The following is a 19,868-nucleotide window of genomic DNA, read 5'->3' on the forward strand; positions in this document are numbered from 1 at the left end:
TAGAGCTGTGTGTAGATTATCTTTGAATAAAGATCTAATTAAAGTTCTAATTTTCTACGAATTTTGGAATTTCGTGATCGATGATATTACAATGCTGTGTGTGTAACCATGATAAAGTGTCTTCTCGATAAGAAAACAAGAACTGCAGTTTCTTATAAACTTCACATTGTTACGCAAGTTAGGTTCGTCTTATGACTACCAAGGGTTATCTAGTTGCAAGCAGACTTATCTCTATAGAGTATCTAAATTATTATAGCAATATTCACGATAAATATACAATCAGTTACAGATTGATTTTCCTTCAATATAATCATATCTTGCCAATTAAGTCACAAATCAGATCAAAATTTACTATCGCGCCAATCAATTCATAAATCGCGTTTCTAATTAAAGCGTCACAATACAACCTTTACATTACTCACACACTTGCTACAATACGTACCATCTACAAATAGACATTTATATAAACTTACAATCTCACATTTTATCTACTTTCATGCAATCCAACAATCTTAGTCTTAGATATAATTGGGGCTATGCTACGGTGCCTTATGCACTTGTTCTGGGTAATTCGAATTGAAATGCTAGTAACCGTTTCTTTTGATGCCAATTTACTTCAGTTTCGCGTAGTAAAATTGAAATTAGCGACTGTTTGATATTTTTTATAAGTTAGAACTAGTTTTAAGCTATCGAAATAACCATTATTTTAAGAAGTTCAAATATTTATTATAGCCCTTGAATTATTATATTTGTTTCTACAAATTATATCAATTATACCTCGATATAATAAGAAGCTAATATTTTCCAAAAAAGCATTAATACGTAAATGCTATCTATACTTAAGCGATTTATTATGAGTGATCGTTTCGAAGTAGCAATCAATACCGATAAATTAATTTGCTAGAACATCATGCACATTTCTCTTAAAAGGCAGATACAAATTCATTATAAAATATCTCTCCTATATTACAATGCTAATTTGAGACTAGCACTCACTAGTGATGAATTTGATACATACGCTTTCAGTAACGCTCCATGACATTTTAAAATTTTAACATTATCTTTAATCATTGTGTTCATTGTACAGAATACCCAAAATCGTTTATTTAAATATTCACGTTTTGTATAAATTTAAAAAAAAGGTGCCGTAACGAATGTTAGTCTCATCATATTTTCAGGTAATGCTGCAAGGAGACTGTTCAGTCACGGTAATACAACCTTCTAATAATTGATTTACAACGGCTCTAGCTAAAAAAGTTGTCGTACTATTTTTATCACACGGACTTGAGCTGAAGAAGTGATCTTCTTGTTCCTATAAAGTATATGCATATAGAGTATTATACATCTGTTCAATCGTTACGTTAAAGCAGATATATTTATGTCCTGAAAGTGTTTATATAATTAATTTAACCTCCAGTGTAAGTCCTTCATAATTCGGATTTGAGGCAATAAATAATTCAATAGCATTCATTACAATCTATGAGAACGAAATAAGCGTCTATTAAAAGCAAGTTCTCCGTATAGTAACATGCCATTGAAACATCTACCTTATTTAGATTAATAACTTCTTGAAAATGTAGTTCAGGATTTCGTTCCGCGATGGTAGCAATGACAGTTAATAACTAGCAAATACATAGGAATCAATCGTTTTTATCAAGTTTTAGCAATTATTATTTAGCCAGATATATAAAATATATTACTTCAACTGCAATCTGCCGATATTGCGGTTTAGAAATCCCAGAAAGCATCTCTTCAACTCTTAGTGCAAACCCCATTCCACGGCATGTCATCTCCTTTATGGTTGGAGACTTAAAGTAATAATTAATGAAGTTCATATTAATAAGGCAAATCTTTGAATAGTTAATTTAAGAATAAATGCTACTTTTAATTAGATTGTTGGTGATTGAAAGTAACTGCGTTGGTATCGGCAATTAATTTTACCCGTGGTAGAACCTTTCCTGATACGCAAATACCATCTGGTGCTTTATATAATACATTCCATACTATATGATGGAAGAAAAAGTTTGGTAATTATCTGTGAATATTACTAAATTGCAAAGTTGATGAATGTTTACCATTTTCATAAAAATTTTTGGGAACTCGGTTTATAGCTCCAACTAAAATCCGATGATAAAGCCATCTCCTACGCAACCATTTAAAGATATTTATATTCAGTTCTTGCAAGAACTTCGTGATGTAAACAGTATCTTATTAATTTTAATTCGAAGTACTTTAAAAAAAATCCCCTACTTTTCAGATTTAACTTCTGGTAATTCATGAAATTCGGAGGATAATAATTGAATCAGCAATTTTCTAATCATACTTGGGGATAAACTTTCAACACACTGACATCAAGACCGAAAGAAAAAGTTATGATTACGAAACTGTATTTAGTATGAAATGAGTTAGAGGTAGTAGCTGTATTAATCCTGCGATAACCTTGTCTGAGTTTAGAATCAATTTCATCATTTCTCTCATCGCTTGAATAATCCAACTGAAATATAATTTGCGAACATGTAGCATATTAAACTCTCCGACAAATTGGTAGCGTTAAATTCAAACGAAGGAGTTAATACCCAATTCGCAGTCGCAGCATCCCGGTAAAAAGATGAGAGGAAGACAATATTAAGTCCGCCAAAAATATTACTAACTAATATTGTCAGTAAAAATATATGCATTGATTAATTATTCAGAAGTATTATGTTAATATATTGCAGTTTCTAAGGTAATTTATGTTATGCTTGACCATCATTACCTCCTGCTGCAATACGGCTTCTCTTACATTATAACTAACGCACTTGCTATATAAAATTAACTGCAAAAGAATAATGCATCTTAAAATAAAAGTTATGTATACAATGAAAATCGACCTAAAGTACCTTAATCTCAGCGGGCGTTAAAGGGCTAGAGACAACAACTTCCTCGTGACCAAATATACCTAAGGTAACCTAAAAAGGAAGGTATTGTTACGATCAGTAGCATAAGTAGGGCAGTTACAGGTGTATACTACAATTGTGGTTAGAAATAAATTTAAATTACTGTACCTGCTTTCCTTTAACTAACATTGTAGTGATAGATGGAGCTAAACTATCCACTACTTTATTTAGCAGACTTGCTCCGTATCGTATGGCTGACCTAATGTAGGAAATGAGAAAAAAACAAATTTGTTGGGCGAACTGAAATACTTTGTAACTTGATGGAATGATAAGTGAATGAGCAGGCTATAATATTTAAATGTCAGTTATCTGTAAATCTTACCATGCTAACACGCTGCAAGCTGTTGAATAGACAGAGTTAACACAATCCAGGATATTTCCTGTGCAAATTACAAAAATATTCCATGTAAATAGCACTGTTAACCTTTTATTGTCAAGTTAGTATAGCTGACCGTCAATGAAATAATGCCCAGGTCCATGATCTTTAAGAAGGATATTTAATATTGTCATTTTCTTTAATAAATTATCAGTCTCCTATATAAAACCGAATATTACAAAGCTAAGTAAATTGCCATTACGAACTATAAAATTAAAAATTTGCCTTAAATCCTTTCTCTAAGTCTCCATACGACAATGATTTCAGTTGTTCTTCATCAATTTCTTCCTCCGTGACTTCTTCTAAAGATAAAATTTTCTTGGTTGTCATTGAAAAACTTCTAATCTCCCTTGGCGATAGAATCTCACGAGTATCTCTTCGTTTTATTTGTGGCAATAAACTACAAAAATATGAACAGGCTTGATGAAAAGTACGTGTAAAGGAATTCGACTGGATTTGTCATTGGTTGAAGTACCAACGAAAATAACTCACATTTTGTTGATGTCTTCTTTAACAAAATCTAAGCTTGCAGTACACCCCGATGACAATAATACCTTATAATATAAGCAGATTTACAGGGAATAATTTAGAATGTGAAATTATCAGTAACTATGACACCTAATTGCCTCATGAACAATATCAGCTAGTACAGTATATACTGTATGTGTAAATACCTGCAATTTTCCCAGTCTTATTCTAACGCCATTACATTCTCCTGTCTTTAGTGTGTAGATTAGATCAAATATTTCCCTGAAATGGCTTCTCCTATTTAGCGTTAATTTTCGAAAAACAACAACAATGAGGATGAATCTGGAGTATACGGGCATGCCTATTTCGTTATACTTTCTTTCATTTATACTATGATTAAAATCTTATAATCAGCAAAGGATATGATTTCACGGTCTAAAGATATATGAATTAAGGCTATACTAAAAAGAATTTGAGTAGGGTTGTCCACCTGACATTAAAATCTCTGAGAAATACACAAACAGTTGGCCTCCCGGTCATATTCCAGTTATCATGAATAAATTTTAGGCCATTCTAACGAAATATTGAAATAAAAACATTAAGATAATGTGAGTCTTTCCATGACGAACATGCATGGTCAGCCTTTAGTTCAGTAGCATTAGTACCTAAATCAGTATATCTACTTAATGTCACTGGCATTGCAAGAAAGTGATAGTTATAATCGAACTTGAAACGCATTATATTTTTCGCTTTAATACAAATACAATAGAGACGCATACCTTCAAATTATTTATAAAAACAGAAGAGTCCAATGACATATAAAAGTCTGTCTGATCCAACATCAAAGGATAGGATATAATCGGAATACCATGCAGACGATAGACCTAACATCAACGTTAATATGTTTCAATGTATGACTAATTATATAATTATCAATACCATAATCATCCGATACAATGTAATTAAGTTAGATTAGAAACTGCCACTTTATAATTGCCGTAGTTTATTCAACACAACTAGGTCTCTATCAATTATGGTATTATACAGTTGGTGAACCCTCGTCTGATTACCTAATTAATCAATTATTATAAATGTAACAAATATTACCTTGCTGGTTCCTAATGGTCCCATGGGACGCTTTGGTCTCCCGTTTAAGCCAAGTTTTTTATTATATCCCAGTTGCTCGAATCTCTATAAAGTTTTAAAGGTGCATCATAATTCAATCTCTTGATGGGATTATAATAAATCCCTATATCGCAATACCGTGATTAATTCATTAGGAGTCCAGATTTGCACTGGTTCTACTTGCTCTCTCGTCTGAGTATCAATTCCATATGTTGCGAGCAAAGACTGTAGGCTACAGTGGTATTAAAATTAATCTTAAGATGAAAGATCACGTTCTTATTCTCAAAATATTAAATATATTCCTCACGTTCGACTCTCTGTTATTAATGCAATTTGTACTACTACAGGTGAAGTTTGAATCTGGAAATATAAAAATTGCGAATTGTTCAAATGAGAGAAACTAGGATTTAATTCTTAAATATTCTGAAAATTTTATTCCATATATTACTTTAAAAGAGCCGCCGCCTTTAGAACTATACTGACGCCATAAAGAGGAAGGTGAATGACGGCCAATAACATCAATATCATCCACGGTAATCAGTTCATCAACTATCTCATTAACAATACCGCTCAAGTTACTTAGGTATTCTAACATCAATTCGCAACAGAATGAGCTTCTTTAAACATACCTAACAATTGTTGTATGTAATAAAGAGACTGCCCCTGTAAAAACAAACTACCCGGATATCTGCTACCACATATCTTTTTAGTCTGGGATTTAGGATTCACTCGCTCAGAATGGACATAATGCTTTGGTACATAGTAAAATTCTGGAACTATTTCCGCTGTGATGGATTAAAAGAGATATTATTCAGAATACCATATATTTAATTTAATTTAAATAATTTCGCACAACATTTGTACGAAACTAACTTCCATCGCTCATATATATAAGATCTTTCAGACGGTCACGATATTTTTGAGATTTTTCTTCATCACCGTTAAAGATTGCTAATGATATGAGAAAATGATTAGCTCTTTAGTGATACTATATAAACACCGCAGAAGTTAATTACTGTAGTTCTGATAAGCACTAAAGAAAATCAATTAAGGGCTGTTATACATAATATTGATCAAAATTACCGTCTAACGATAGAAATATGAGGTATATTGGCCATTCACATTCCAAGTTTTTAGATCGCTATTTATTTATCCAAAATAACAAGACATAATAGAATGAGAGAAGACTGCAATATGACGTACGTGTATTTGTATATTCTACTGTATACTGTATATATTGTTAATAGGTCCATCAGAAACCCCAGCATGAAATTGTTCTTACCTGAGTTAGGGTATAGCCGTCATCGATACAATCTACAACTGGTACATGATAAGAATCATTGACGAAACGTTTTAAACCATAGGATCCCTAAGAATACAATTAAAATGTATTTATCTTCGGAATTAAGCGTTCCAGGAAGCGTATATACACCGGGTAAATCTGAATCAAAAATATTAACTAGAGTAATAATTAATTAATTCGGTGAATCTTACCATTAATTTATTTAAAATGACCGCTTTAGTCTTTAATTGGAGTTCTTCATCAGTCACTGCAAACGCTGGATAGCCAACGCTAGCTAATAGAGCAGCATCAGTATCCTAATCAAACATTTACAGTAACAACACTAATGAATTCTTTAATATAAGTACACCATAGAAATATTATAAGGATGGAATATTGATATGCTTTGTTGAGGTACTTGCTTACTCTAGTACTTGATTCCCTAGGCAGAAGAGTGTGAAAGATAGTATTATTTCGGTGATACGCATCAGGGTCGACATAAATAACTGACGACGAAGTTCCCTGATGTAAAAAATCGCATCATCACATGCTTAGTTATTATAGAAACATGTACTATTACAAGATTACTGAAAAAAATGAAACAAATTAAGTACGCATCGTAATTCTAAAATGTATATAGGGATTTAAAAAAGGATGCATGCAAAATCTAAATTTAATGAAATGATACCGCTGGTCCAAAAACGTTGAATCCATTAATAGCATGTAATGCAGCCAAAACCATCCCAATCGAACTATATAGAAATGTAGTACAATAGTGGTTACTTTAGGGTTAAGGCTATCTTCGTTTAACACTTCATACATACGCGTATGCATTCTACAGCATATTTTATTTCGTTGCTATAGTGTAATCGCTTAGAGGTACCTTGCGCGTAGTTCTCTATTAGCATCTTTTTTATTATCAGTATGATGCATGCCGTAGTCGGGAGTCCGATAAGCTCGTTCAATATAATATACAAGATTTTGAATTAGATCTACCTCATCGCTAGTATAAACAACCTGCGAACATAATTCAATTTATCATAAATTTAAGATTTAAAATAACTGAAAATAGTTGATTTAAAATTAGAATAATAGGATTAAAAATAAGTGAAGTACAGTACCTGTAAACCTGAACCTATCATCTGAACTAAATACAACATGTATAAGGCAACAGCGTCGATCTGTCAAGATATAAGCAAATCCAAAAGATCAATCAATTAACTATGCTATGATATAATATTATCAATAAATGGTGTACGCTTAAAAGATTATACAAGATTGTAATACTGCAGTGATTAGTCAAGCAAATAACAATTACTTATCAATTAAATAAATAATTATATCTTTCGGATGCATTAAGGTATAACTTACTTCTAATTGACCTGCAATATCACCTATAGGGTCCCCAGTGACGATATGGTAGGTACTATAAAGAGAATCTTGCCATGATTGGGTTCTCTTAAATTTCTCCATCTATTAAAATGTGAAGTATTAGTTGAAGTTAATATGGAAATTATTAAGCTAATGATGTAAACGAAATGTCCTGATGCATCAGTTTACGATACTAAGAAGTAAAAAAATGCAAATAATCATTCTGTAGCTGTTAAGAAATAGTAAAATAAGTCGTAATTATTTTCACTTTCGAATTATTCATCGCCATCAGGGACACCATCATCGTATTTAGACATTACATATTTGTAATAGAGCAGTATTGAGCAGTATAATTTGCACATCAATTAATGCGATATTACGTTATAACTTCAGATCTTCTCATACCCTATCAGTTTGACGCAAGTAGCAGAATAAGATTCCTCTCATGCATTTTACCGCACTTTGTTGCAATTCATAAGTTCTACCGCGATCATCATCTAATTTCCTACATAGTAATAATTAAATTCACTATTAGGTATGAGATACACTACAACAGGCAAGGAAATTATGATGATTACAGGTAATAACTTTAGGCAAGGAGAGTAATTCTATTACAATGAATATGACTGGAGAAAACAATCCTAATTCGTTTATTCTTGATGAAAACTAGCATCAAGCAAATACAAGAGAGATTGATCTGACCATTATCATCCGCTATCATTGAATTTGTGATACAGTGTACAGTAGTACATCAGACCTATAAGCCAAGGATAGAGACCAGATAGCTGCAGCACAATAAATATTATCTCTAACATGACCACAAAGTGAATCAGGACCCTTTATATTTGTATCCAAAGGAAATAATCCAATAGAAGGGCTTTGATATTTTAGGATCAGTTTCTTAACTAAGATACACGTATATAATATAGAAATTATGAGTCCTACTAACGCTATCATCAACATAAGCCACGGATACAGTTTTACACCTACTTGCAACGTAATAAGTGTCTAAACGCTTGCTTAATGCTTCCATATTAGCCATCTTTACTGTATATGATATCAACAATTACAGTCGAGCAAGTTTTCAATGAATGCCAATAATATTTATCAAATGTCAACACTCTTTAAGTCTTTTGGTTGCTGGCTGTACGCACATGTCAAACCATTTAATATCGTCTTTTTCTTTTTCTTTAGTATAGTAGTCCCTGTTGGAATAGATAGCTCTAGTCAATTTGTGAGAATATTATTGAACAGATTAACTTAAGAATGTGCAGTGCAGTACCGAAAGTTCGATGCTTACTGTACATACTGTACAGTGTACAGTCTAGTACTGTAGCAGTAGTACGGTACAGTACTGTACAGTATACTGTAGTACTGTACAGCTGCAGCTATGCATTCATACTGTACCTTTAGTAGAAGTCATCATACTGTAGGCGTACTGTACTGTACTGTACTGTACTGTATACGCGTGTACAGTATACCGTACGGTACATTACACCATAGGCTTTCAGAATTAATGCTATGCTGTACTCCAAAAATGGAGTAAAAACCCAACCCGAACCCGATCAAACCCGATCAAACCCGATCAAATTCTTGATTTTCTAACCCGAAATGAGTGCAATCGCTATAATGTACAAGCAGGGTATCAGTGCAGAACTACTTAACCCGAATCCCTCTCTCGAGTCAGCTTTAAATCGGGTTTCGGGTTGACTTTTATTAACCTAACCTTAAGGACACTGCACTGCACTATGCTGCACAGTGTACAGTGTGCAGTACACCATACAGTACTGTACACTGTACCACTGATCGTCACGGTACTGTACAATGTACTGTACAGTACGTACTTTACTGTACAGTACAGTACACTGTATTGTACACTGCTGCAATGTACTGTAGGAACTTCGACATGATTTGAACGAGACTACTTGGCTGATTGCTGAACATCCCGGCTGGAGCCATGGCAGACGACGGCGGCAGCTATGTTGTCATTGGAACGCCATTTGAAGTATTAGATGAGAATGAGCCTCGTAAAAAGCCTATACCGATTCATGAACAAGTAGTGAAGGATGAAAAAGGGCGTAGGAGATTTCATGGAGCTTTCACTGGAGGATTTTCTGCTGGCTATTTTAATACAGTTGGAAGTAAAGAAGGTAATATTGAATCAATGTAAAATGCTTTCTGTCTACTTCTTCCTTGATGTCCCTACAGTCTAGCTACAAGACGTACACACGTAATATAGGATAGTTTATTTCTGAAATAGGATGGACACCATCTGCTTTCGTTTCTTCACGTTCTGATCGAAAGGATAAAATGCCAGTTTCCAGTAACCCAGAAGATTTCATGGATGCTGAAGTAAGTAGCATCAGTAGCACATCATCGCGCACTATGTTATGCATGCGTACAGTTGCAAATTTACTCTTTCTAGCACGCGTACTGCAGCTATGCAATGTAGCAACGAATTCAATGTATTTGAATTGTATTTTCTGCGATTAGGATTTTGAAGATTTCGGTATAGCACCTAAAAGGGTAACTGTTAAAGAAAAATTTGCTGGTTCAGAATTGGAATTCGCTGGATTGAGGCAGCAAATCGCTTCTGAAAATAACATTCTAAGCGAGAATATTTTGCAAGATTTAATATTACCCGCAAAGTAGGACTTGCGATAGCTTGCTGGATATTGCTTGCAATGAGATTCCTATGCTTATACGTTTTGATGCCGTAATAAACCTATAAACTTATTATTTATACTCTATATCCAAAATACTGAATGCCTATCTGACTTTGTATTTGTGATATACTCGTATAGTAGAGTAGAGAGCATTGATGTGATCAGTAATCGTGAATGACTATTTTTATACTGTATAATAACATGATGACATTCATAATTAAATAGGTTGCCTATTGGAGAGAAATTAATGAAAAAAATGGGTTGGAAAAAGAATCAAGGTGTTGGCCCTAGAGTTAATTACAAGAAAAAGACTGGTATGACAGATGAATTACCACAATTTTACCGTAAAGATTGCTTTGATGTTGTCCTGCTATTTGTAGACACACGTATTAATCACATATTTAATGTTCTGTATAATTGCGAAATGCTTTTAGGCAGTACAGATATAGGCATTGATAGCGAATTCGATGTAAGTTATCCAAAATGTAATATATTTGATACAACCTTCGCTACAATTGTACACAAGTATTAACAATTTTTACCTTGGTATCTCAAATGAAAAATTCAAATTACAGCATTTACAACTAATATATGACTAAAAGTACCGTATACAATTTATCATTCCACAATAATGCACGCAGAATACACTACGTGATGATCCTTACTCGAAGGGAATATTGTTTGCTCCAACTGACACTGTCAGCGTATCTTATGAAATTAAAGATGATCAGAAAGGTCTTGGATATAAAGGATTAAATCCAGCCGATGTATTGGGAATAACCGGTGATATAAATTTATCAATCCCATATAAATCTGCAGATAAGAGAAAAGGAATCACAGGACAGGTAAATTCTACGACAAATATCTTAGGAGTTTCGAAGTCATGGTCTAATTATGTACTTTTTATTTTCCCTTAGGCGTTTGGTGTAGGTGCACTTGAAGAAGAAGATGATTCAATATATTCGATTGATAATATGACAAATTATGATACTATTCTTAATGATGAAAGTTATAAAAATGATTCGCATCAGAAGATTGCCGTCAAGAGTGCGTAAGAGATTCATCATATTTCTTAACTTTTATTATCGCTTTTTAGGGAGATTATGGATATTTTCTGACAATATGCTTTAGTTACTATGTCTGAAATACTTCACTAGATAATATACGTATGTCATCTGTTGCCAATATGTACACTGTCTTGAATACATTTTTTATAAAGTTGTGAATTTAGTTAAAAATAGATCACACGGACGGCATCAGCTTGAAGGCTTTTTACTTGCTGATCGATCACAATCTCCTACTAAGGTTATTGCTCTAGAGCCCAGCCCATCAGTCATACATTTTTTGATATTAACTGTATCGAACTCTAACTACTAACGTAAGGAAGAAACATTTCCAATAGCTTACGCTACCTATTCTTTTCCAAATGCAGAAATTCTTACCTCCAGAATTGCCACATGAATATAGGCCTATTCATATTTTTAAGGATGATGTTCCAGTTACTGGTTCATCAGATAGTCGACATAGCATGTTGAGCACACAAAGAGGGCAGCTTTTGGGCGAACAACCAATTGAAGGTAACGTGCAAATTGGAAATTTGCTACGATTTATCAATAAGTCCTGTAGGAATATGTATAAAATAAAGTTTGATTTTTTACAAATTTTTATTTAATAAATCTGTTAGGTCCATCTCAATCAATAAGTGGCCTTTTATCAGAAGATGATAAAGTGCGCCTTACGAATATTAGTAAAGCGACCGCATCGATTAACATGATGTATACTTACTCTAACCAATTTTCGGATTATTTATTTTTGCCACGCTCCAAGATATTATTTTTTGCTCGGCTAAAAGTTTTACCAAATATTTACGCAGGAATCAGGAGATGCAATCACAGTCAGCTAACCACCGATCTCAACAGCAAGGTTTCAACTGTTTAGTTATAAATTTTATTGCATTCTCAAATATTTGCAAGTACGATAATAAACATAACTCCCTAAAAATATGAATACGGATAGATGACAGTAAAATTACAGAATGGGAAAAGGAGCAGGAAAAAGAAGATTTTGCTCGAACAGCTAAACGATTTGAAGTATTAGGAAAAGCTATGGCAGCACGATTTACATCGTCACGATCTTACACGTGTGGCGATGAAGAAATAACCACTATAAGCGATCAAACTGAAGAGGTACTACGATTTAATAAGATAACACATTGACTATTTCGTTACTGCAAGGCTTTAGATTGATTTCTTAAATGTGTAAGGTTGTAATTAATTAAACACCTTTTTTCAGGATTCCGATTCAAGAGACCGTGCTAAAGCTGCTTCAATGAAGTTATTTGGAAAGTTAACCCGAAGATCTTTCGAATGGCATCCAGATAAATTACTTTGTAAAAGATTCAATGTTGCAGATCCATTTCCGAGGTATGAGTTCTTGTTCGTACTTACTAACAGTTATATAAAATTTGCTGTAATACCCATAGTTGACATTACTGTTAATATTTTCCGATACGGTAACCTTATTTGTAATGGTGTTAATCAAGATCTTCGAAGATTGGTATCCCACAAGGGAAACTAGAAAAGCTTTCCATTAAAGACACTAGTACCTTTCTACAAGCTGTATCTTTTCAACATCCATCTGATGAACTTGAAAAGCAGAAATTGGACTCTAAACAAAGCAATGTGGATAACGAAGTAATATCGACTGATGGAAATCAGTTATCGCAAAATCCCAGCATGAGAACGGACACGGAACATGACCTTATCATTGTAAGGGTGCAATTGACTGAATATATCGCAGTTATAATAAAATACCCAAATCGTTCGAAGAGAAATCCTATGATGATTTAAACTTGAGATACAATTTCGTGCTCTATGTTATACAATAGCTTAATGTCAAGATTACTCTACTTAAAATTGTATTTAAGATTTAAGGTAAGCACTCCTGATTTTAATTTGTAACATGTTATCTACGCTTGTAATGTAGACGGGTAATAATGACAATAGTAACATCGAGGACGACCACCCACCCATAGATCTCTTCAAGGCAATTTTTGCCAGCAGCGACTCATCTGATGCTGGTGAATCAAGTGCAAATGAATCTTCTGACACAAAGGAACTACTACCTTCATCATCAGAACGCGGTGCGATAGCTAATATCAATTTGACTAGCCCAGCGACTGTTCAAATAAAGGTAATAGGTTGATTTAGTTATAATGTCTGAAATGCCTCATGAATCTAGAGTGTTAAAAGATACAGTACTTGATATTTTTCTTGATAAGTGTTAATATGACGGACGTATAGCGAACTAACAATGACATCATAACGGTCTAAAAATTTTAACTTTCTTATTTGGCGTTACTGGGCAGGTCGAAATAGACATCCCGACGGTATCTACAAATGCTAGTGTATGTTTACGTAAATCAACTTACGGTATTATACTGTAATAACAGTACAGTACATTACTACCTACAGGACTCCTTAAAGATAAACATGCCAAGATAAACATGATTAAACAGCGCTATAAGCTGATACATTTTTCGATTTTTCAGAGGAGGTAAATTCGACAACAGAAAAATCTTATTATGGACCTGCACTTCCTCCTATCTCAAGTTTACCAGGTTGCCTTTACTAGATTAAAGAAATTATGTTATAAAAGAAAAGCATGTATTGATATTGGACTACATTACATTTTTGTAATTTTCTTACGTAATTAATTACTTTAGCTGAAAATGTCTCTGAGAGTAAGTTATTTGGTAAATCGAATAAGCATTACAAATCACACGAGCATAAGCACAAGAAGCACAAGCACAAACATAAGAAAGTAAGTCAACTAATGAATCTTAATTCCTTACGGAATTATCTGGCTATCCCTGCTTACGCTCTATGTCTCAATTACTTTTTTCTTTACAAATACTTAACTGAAATAAAGTATATCGCAAATAGTTACCAATCAATTCAAGCAAATACGCTGTACTACTCTATTGTTGTTAATGTAGCTTATGCTCACGATGAGCCTCATTAATAGTTGCTGTATTTTATATAAAATATACATTATAGTAACCGATACTGTGGAGTGTTATTTCATTACGTTTAGTTATTGTGCTGTAGCTATAAAGTAGTAAATAACTATAACATATCAATAATAATACTTTTCCAGCCCTACTTTCTTTTTCTGATCCCTTATTATTTTATGAAACTATCAAATTGGTTGTTTATTCTTATTTACTTAATAAACAAAAAATACTGTATTTTATTACTAGATAAAAAAGAGTAAAAAAGAAAATCGCTAGAAAAAAATAACCGAGGAATCTTTGCAGTATGTAGTTATTTGAGAAACTCAATATAGCGTAAAATATGTACATATTGTTATTTTTTAGAGACTGATATAAAATGGCCTGGCTAACTTTATCAACATTTTGCTGTTGTTGGTATATTTTTCTTTTTGTAATTGTAAATACATTTAACCGCCTTAAATTGCATGAATTATATATTGTATAACGATGTCAACTATAAAATATTAATAAAAGATTATCTTTTTTTATTACACAACATACAGACGTAATACTGTATACAAGCATACTGTACAAATGTAAATGTCTTACATGTGCTGTAAATTCTTTCGATCTTTATTTGTTGAAATTTTCATGTACAGTGTAGCGCACTGAAGACCAAAATCATAATAATTGTATAAATCCGTTATGTACAACTAATCGTACGTACGTCATACTTTCAGATACTGTATATGTATAATTGATGCAATAAAGGATATTTTGTGTTCGCCTGGAATCTAGCCGTAAATCATGGTTTTTTACAGATCTCACTGAAAAACTAATCGTAATTCAAAAAATGCGATACGTATACTATATATTCAGTACTCGAATTAACTGTAAATTCACATTCCGTCCTGTTTTGAAGTGTACATCATAATGTTTGCTTGAGGGTACTATCTTGCTACTGTGTTTGTTTTAGCGTTAATATATACATATTATGGGCATTATGCCTTTAAGATTTGACCCTTGACAGAAATTTTCGTGCTTGCTAATTAAAAGCTTGTCAACTACCATTTTAATTGTTATATATGTAGTACGTACGGTATACACGTATAAATATGACCAATAATTAATGCGAAGTAAACTTATTTGTGTACTAGCCGATCGCACGTGTACTGTAGCTGCACATTGGTAACAAATTAAAGAGTTGTAAATTTTCCGCTATTTATTAAATTGATCCAAACTCGGTATCACCGCGCTAGACGACAATCTCTACCATTTTATAGACTGTCGTTAGTTGTAACTTGCTGTACAGTATTTCCCGTACTGCTGTGATCTTCTTGTTTAGTTTTAATTACCATACTAAAAAGTTTATTGTAATACGTTCGTATTGACATTAATTTCAATATAAGAGACATGGTATTACAAGCTTTATTGCTGCTCGTTCACAGTTTCAACTGATACCGATCATAAATCTAAAGGGTATTTATAAGTAAACACAGCCGAAAAGAATACAAGATATATAATATAGGAGGGCAAGATAAACTAATACAAATATTCATTTGCCTTTTTTAACTATTGTGCTATAGCATGGAAAAGAACTTGGTTTTCTTCCACAGTCAATTGTGTTACCACGAGTTAATAAAAACTAAAAATGATGTTCAGAATAATATTAAGATACAAAGTGGTCATAAAAATTGTGTCTTCGAGACAAATGAAACTTGTAACCATCGCACAGTATAGCTTCAAGCTTAAAACGGTATTATAGTATAATTGAGTGAAAGTTGATACATTAATCAAACCATCACCGTTTGCCTCCAGTATAAGACGTGATAAAAACGAAAATGAAACATAACTTGATTAAAATAATTATTCTTGTCATGTCCTGTTTTTAAACAATCAACATCAGAAACTTTCCAACATTTACTACTGTATGCACTGCATATATTCATTCATAGGTGCATTGTAAGTGTAATATCGTAAATAATAGTAAATCATAAAATCAAGTAAATGATTACTACGACGGCTACTGTATCCTAAAATAAACGATTATATCCATAATCATTGAAGTCTAAAAAAATCTAATAGCTCAAGAGAAGCGTTGCATACGAGAAACAAAAAGTCTATCGATTCTATGAGACTGTTTTAGAATTATATCAAGTTATAGTCAAATAAACTGATAAAACAATAATAAAAAATACAAAAGTACTAACAACCGCAAGTGAAAGATTTGAGATGATACTGTAATTATAATCGACAAGCAACGCAATTCATTCAGAACGATGTGAATTAAATGGACTGCGTTAGAATTATTCATTAATCAGATGACGAGTGACAAATTTTCATTAAAAGAATTTCGCAAAAAATTATAAAAAAATTACTCTAATTTCAGTTCTACTCTATTAATAATCAAAAGCCTATAATAGTAATCGTACTACTATTTAGAATCCTTACAATCAATTGAAGTTAAATACTATTGATCATATTAAACAAAAAAAAGAGGCTGGAAAATAACTAAGTAGGTCTAGATCTATGCAGTCAATTACTATAATACGGTAATATGACTTCTTTTTCCTTTCAGGGATGATATAATTAATGAACAGGATGATGAATGCTTAAAATATTTGTAATCGATTATTACCAAAATCAACAACAATAATTAATCCCTCCGGCGTTACAGCAATACCTGATGGCCGATCAAGGCAACCATCGTTGATGCCATTGCTGCCAAACTTGCATAAAAAGTTACCGTTACTACCAAACACTTGAATCCGATGATTTCTAGAATCAGCAACGATGATATTACCTTCTGGATCGATCGTCACACCTTGCGGTCGTAAAAACTGACCATTATTTGAGCCTTCGGTACCCAAAAATCGAGCAGTCTTAAAATCTGAATTTACAACCAATAAACGATGATTATTAAAGTCCGTTACGACTATGTTGTCTTCGTTATTAAACGCTACACCGCGTGGTGAATCAAAATGCTTCCATAATGCACCTTCAAAGCCGTATTTATTAAGAAATAAACCATCAGGCGAGAATAACTGTATGCGATGATTACGTGTGTCAGAAACTAAAATTTGATCTTTACTATTGACTGCTACATCCCATGGATAATTAAACTGCCCATTTTTATTGCCTTTTTCACCAAATTTCAAGCAAAATTCCCCTTCAAAAGTAAAAATTTGAATACGATGATTATCTTTATCTGCAACTACAACTTGACCACGACCATTTGTAGCTACACCTGCAGGCCGATCAAATTGGCCATTGCGTTGACCAGGTGTACCAAATTTACGAAGGAATGTTCCGTCTGGATTGAAAATTTGAATGCGATTATTACTACGATCTGCAACGATAATATATCCATCAGGATTGACTGTAACACCCCAAGGACGACATAGCTTGCCATCGTCTTCACCTTCACCTCCAAAGACCTTAACCGGAGCGCCAATGTTTAAATAGTTGCGACCATTGCGTACACATACAGTGTAGGGACTATTACTAATGTGAGTACCACGAACGGTCACAGAAACGATATGACTACCTTCGACCATAGGACGATAAGATACTAGATAGGTTCCATTTTCTTGATCAGATACATTGGCACAGTAAAGCGTAGAATCCGGCGCTTGGATTAACACATTAATAGGATCGCCACCAATTCGACATGGATCACCATGATGATCGCGAGCCTGGATAGTGAAATAAGCCATTTTCCCGGTAATGGCGCGAATCGTACCGTCACCGGAAGCAATTGTTAACGGCGCATAAGCACTACTAGTGACATTACCCGAGCAAGTCAAGGCTGTGAGTAAAGCTGAATCTGGTGCTGTAAATGTTACATTATCATCTTCATGTGGCTGCAGTTGACACTTAGTATTTCTTAACTCATTAATCTGTGAGATGATAGTATCCTTGCAGTTGAGTACTTCAACTTGATTACCATCTTGTAGTACACGTTCTACTTTCCGACAGGTTGATACAGTGGCTGTCAAGTCAGTTTTCAACTTCTCCGTTTGTAAACGCAACATTTTACCCTTAACTTGACGAATTTTTTCAACTCGACGTAATAACTCTCGTTCTCTTTCCTCTAATGCTACCATATGCCTTCTAAAGGTAGATCTAATCAAGTTAGTTATAGTATGACAGCGAGTTTCGATACGCTCAGTCATATCTTGACTTTGAGCTATCGCAGCTTCAAGTTCGTCAACGCCGCTTAAAGCTTCTGTAAGGGCTCTGCAGACTGTTGGTAAGCAACTCTCCATGCGCTGTTGTAAATCACATATAATATGGTCTTTATGATTCGATGACGGTAGCAATTCTATATCAGAGAATCTTTCTTCGTTACCTTCCAACATGATATTATTATCTAGGCAACCCTGACAAACAGGAGTCGAGCAAGTTTCGCAATAGTACGACAACGGGGTATTGTCATGAAACCGGCATGATACCGAACTTCTAATGATCTTTTCGTACTTATTACTCTCTATACTACGTGGCTGTTGATAGTCATGTAGTGGTACAATGTAATGATTGCGAGTCAAGCGTAGTCGTTGATGTTCTATAACGCAATTATTGCACAAAAATTCGGAACAAACTTGACATCTTGAACTAGCCAAGACGCCATATTGACAATGAGAACATTTTAACTGACTCAACGGTCTCATATCCAATGTGGCGGTCACCACGTTAGTAACGGTAGCGTTCGTACTACGGTAATCATCGTTGTGATTGGCAACAGTCGTAGGTAAAATCGAATCTAATATTTTATCCATAAACATGTCGGATGGTAGACCATCGATGTCACCATTCGATAATGCAGCTTCGTAATGACAAGTGGGGCATGTTAAGAGATGGCCGTTATCCGCTTTGGCCATAATTGTCTGTAAGCAATTCTTACAAAATGAATGCAAGCATGGTAGAACTTTAGCGTCTCGTAATGGCCCGTAACAAATCGAACAAGTTGACAAATGAAGCGAATTGCTTCCTCTCCCATCTTCGTTTACCACCTTGTTGTTGATTGTCGTCGCCATACCGTCATACATTGCATACTGTGATACGGTCGACACCATACGTTCAACGTTTCTTTTTTGTCTTGATCAATCGAACTTTTTTATCACGAACGAATCGTGCAAACAAAACGAAAAAAATGACTGTTAGTTATAATCAATTCACTCTTTCGTAAGCTGTATTCAGAATACCGTATATATGTATATCGTACCATATATATACGCAACAGATATACAGTACTGTATAGCATTGCTTTCTTCGTTCTATATATAGTACTATTCGTATAACATACATATACGGTATACTGTATAACTTGTTCGTAAATTGACCCAGACACTGTGCGTTATATAGGCATACTATATAAGCGTACTGTACAGTACAGTACTGAGTGTACTGGTAGATTTTACGCGCGGTGAGAGATTATTATTACCGTATTGTAGACTTGTAGTGTTATATTGATCGATTGTGCGGTACTGTATAACATATACACAGAATATTTTATTATTTTTTAGATATCAAATTTTTTTCAATAAGGTGGACCCGGTGATCCAGTAGTTCAAACTGCGTGATATGCCTTAATTTGTTCAATTGGTAAGTAATAATGTTGTTCAACAAATCCAAATCGACAACTGTACGG

The 19,868-nt window shown here is 33.7% G+C and overlaps 3 protein-coding genes across 3 annotated transcripts; 1 reads left to right on the forward strand and 2 right to left on the reverse strand.

The window, feature by feature from the left end:
* Nucleotides 1-1,174: 1,174 nt before the first annotated feature.
* TRIADDRAFT_52572 (uncharacterized protein) lies at nt 1,175-8,600 on the reverse strand (the record flags this gene model as incomplete). Its single annotated transcript, XM_002108966.1, has 30 exons — nt 1,175-1,312; nt 1,412-1,477; nt 1,548-1,622; nt 1,701-1,808; nt 1,942-2,003; nt 2,076-2,143; nt 2,251-2,345; nt 2,756-2,815; nt 2,880-2,948; nt 3,045-3,135; nt 3,259-3,316; nt 3,389-3,470; nt 3,987-4,077; nt 4,271-4,353; nt 4,560-4,664; nt 4,888-4,971; nt 5,354-5,493; nt 5,535-5,690; nt 5,779-5,856; nt 5,989-6,046; nt 6,188-6,274; nt 6,400-6,504; nt 6,614-6,709; nt 6,876-6,939; nt 7,071-7,204; nt 7,309-7,368; nt 7,559-7,660; nt 7,964-8,063; nt 8,316-8,463; nt 8,549-8,600. The coding sequence occupies 30 exons, from the start codon at nt 8,598-8,600 to the stop codon at nt 1,175-1,177; spliced, it is 2,715 nt and encodes a 904-aa protein (XP_002109002.1).
* Nucleotides 8,601-9,515: 915 nt separating this feature from the next.
* TRIADDRAFT_52573 (uncharacterized protein) lies at nt 9,516-14,515 on the forward strand (the record flags this gene model as incomplete). The annotated part of the gene is made up of 17 exons (XM_002108230.1): nt 9,516-9,708; nt 9,819-9,910; nt 10,052-10,206; nt 10,450-10,538; nt 10,605-10,693; nt 10,866-11,069; nt 11,142-11,271; nt 11,444-11,529; nt 11,657-11,801; nt 12,241-12,410; nt 12,517-12,647; nt 12,767-12,992; nt 13,210-13,416; nt 13,592-13,655; nt 13,775-13,843; nt 13,949-14,046; nt 14,486-14,515. The coding sequence occupies 17 exons, from the start codon at nt 9,516-9,518 to the stop codon at nt 14,513-14,515; spliced, it is 2,178 nt and encodes a 725-aa protein (XP_002108266.1).
* A 2,315-nt stretch (nt 14,516-16,830) lies between these two features.
* On the reverse strand, nt 16,831-18,888 carry TRIADDRAFT_20343 (uncharacterized protein; the record flags this gene model as incomplete). Its single annotated transcript, XM_002108967.1, has 2 exons — nt 16,831-18,542; nt 18,600-18,888. The coding sequence occupies 2 exons, from the start codon at nt 18,886-18,888 to the stop codon at nt 16,831-16,833; spliced, it is 2,001 nt and encodes a 666-aa protein (XP_002109003.1).
* Between the last annotated feature and the right edge of the window lie 980 nt (nt 18,889-19,868).

This window comes from Trichoplax adhaerens, genomic scaffold, assembly GCF_000150275.1.
Source record: "Trichoplax adhaerens TRIADscaffold_1 genomic scaffold, whole genome shotgun sequence".
NCBI lineage: Eukaryota > Metazoa > Placozoa > Uniplacotomia > Trichoplacea > Trichoplacidae > Trichoplax > Trichoplax adhaerens.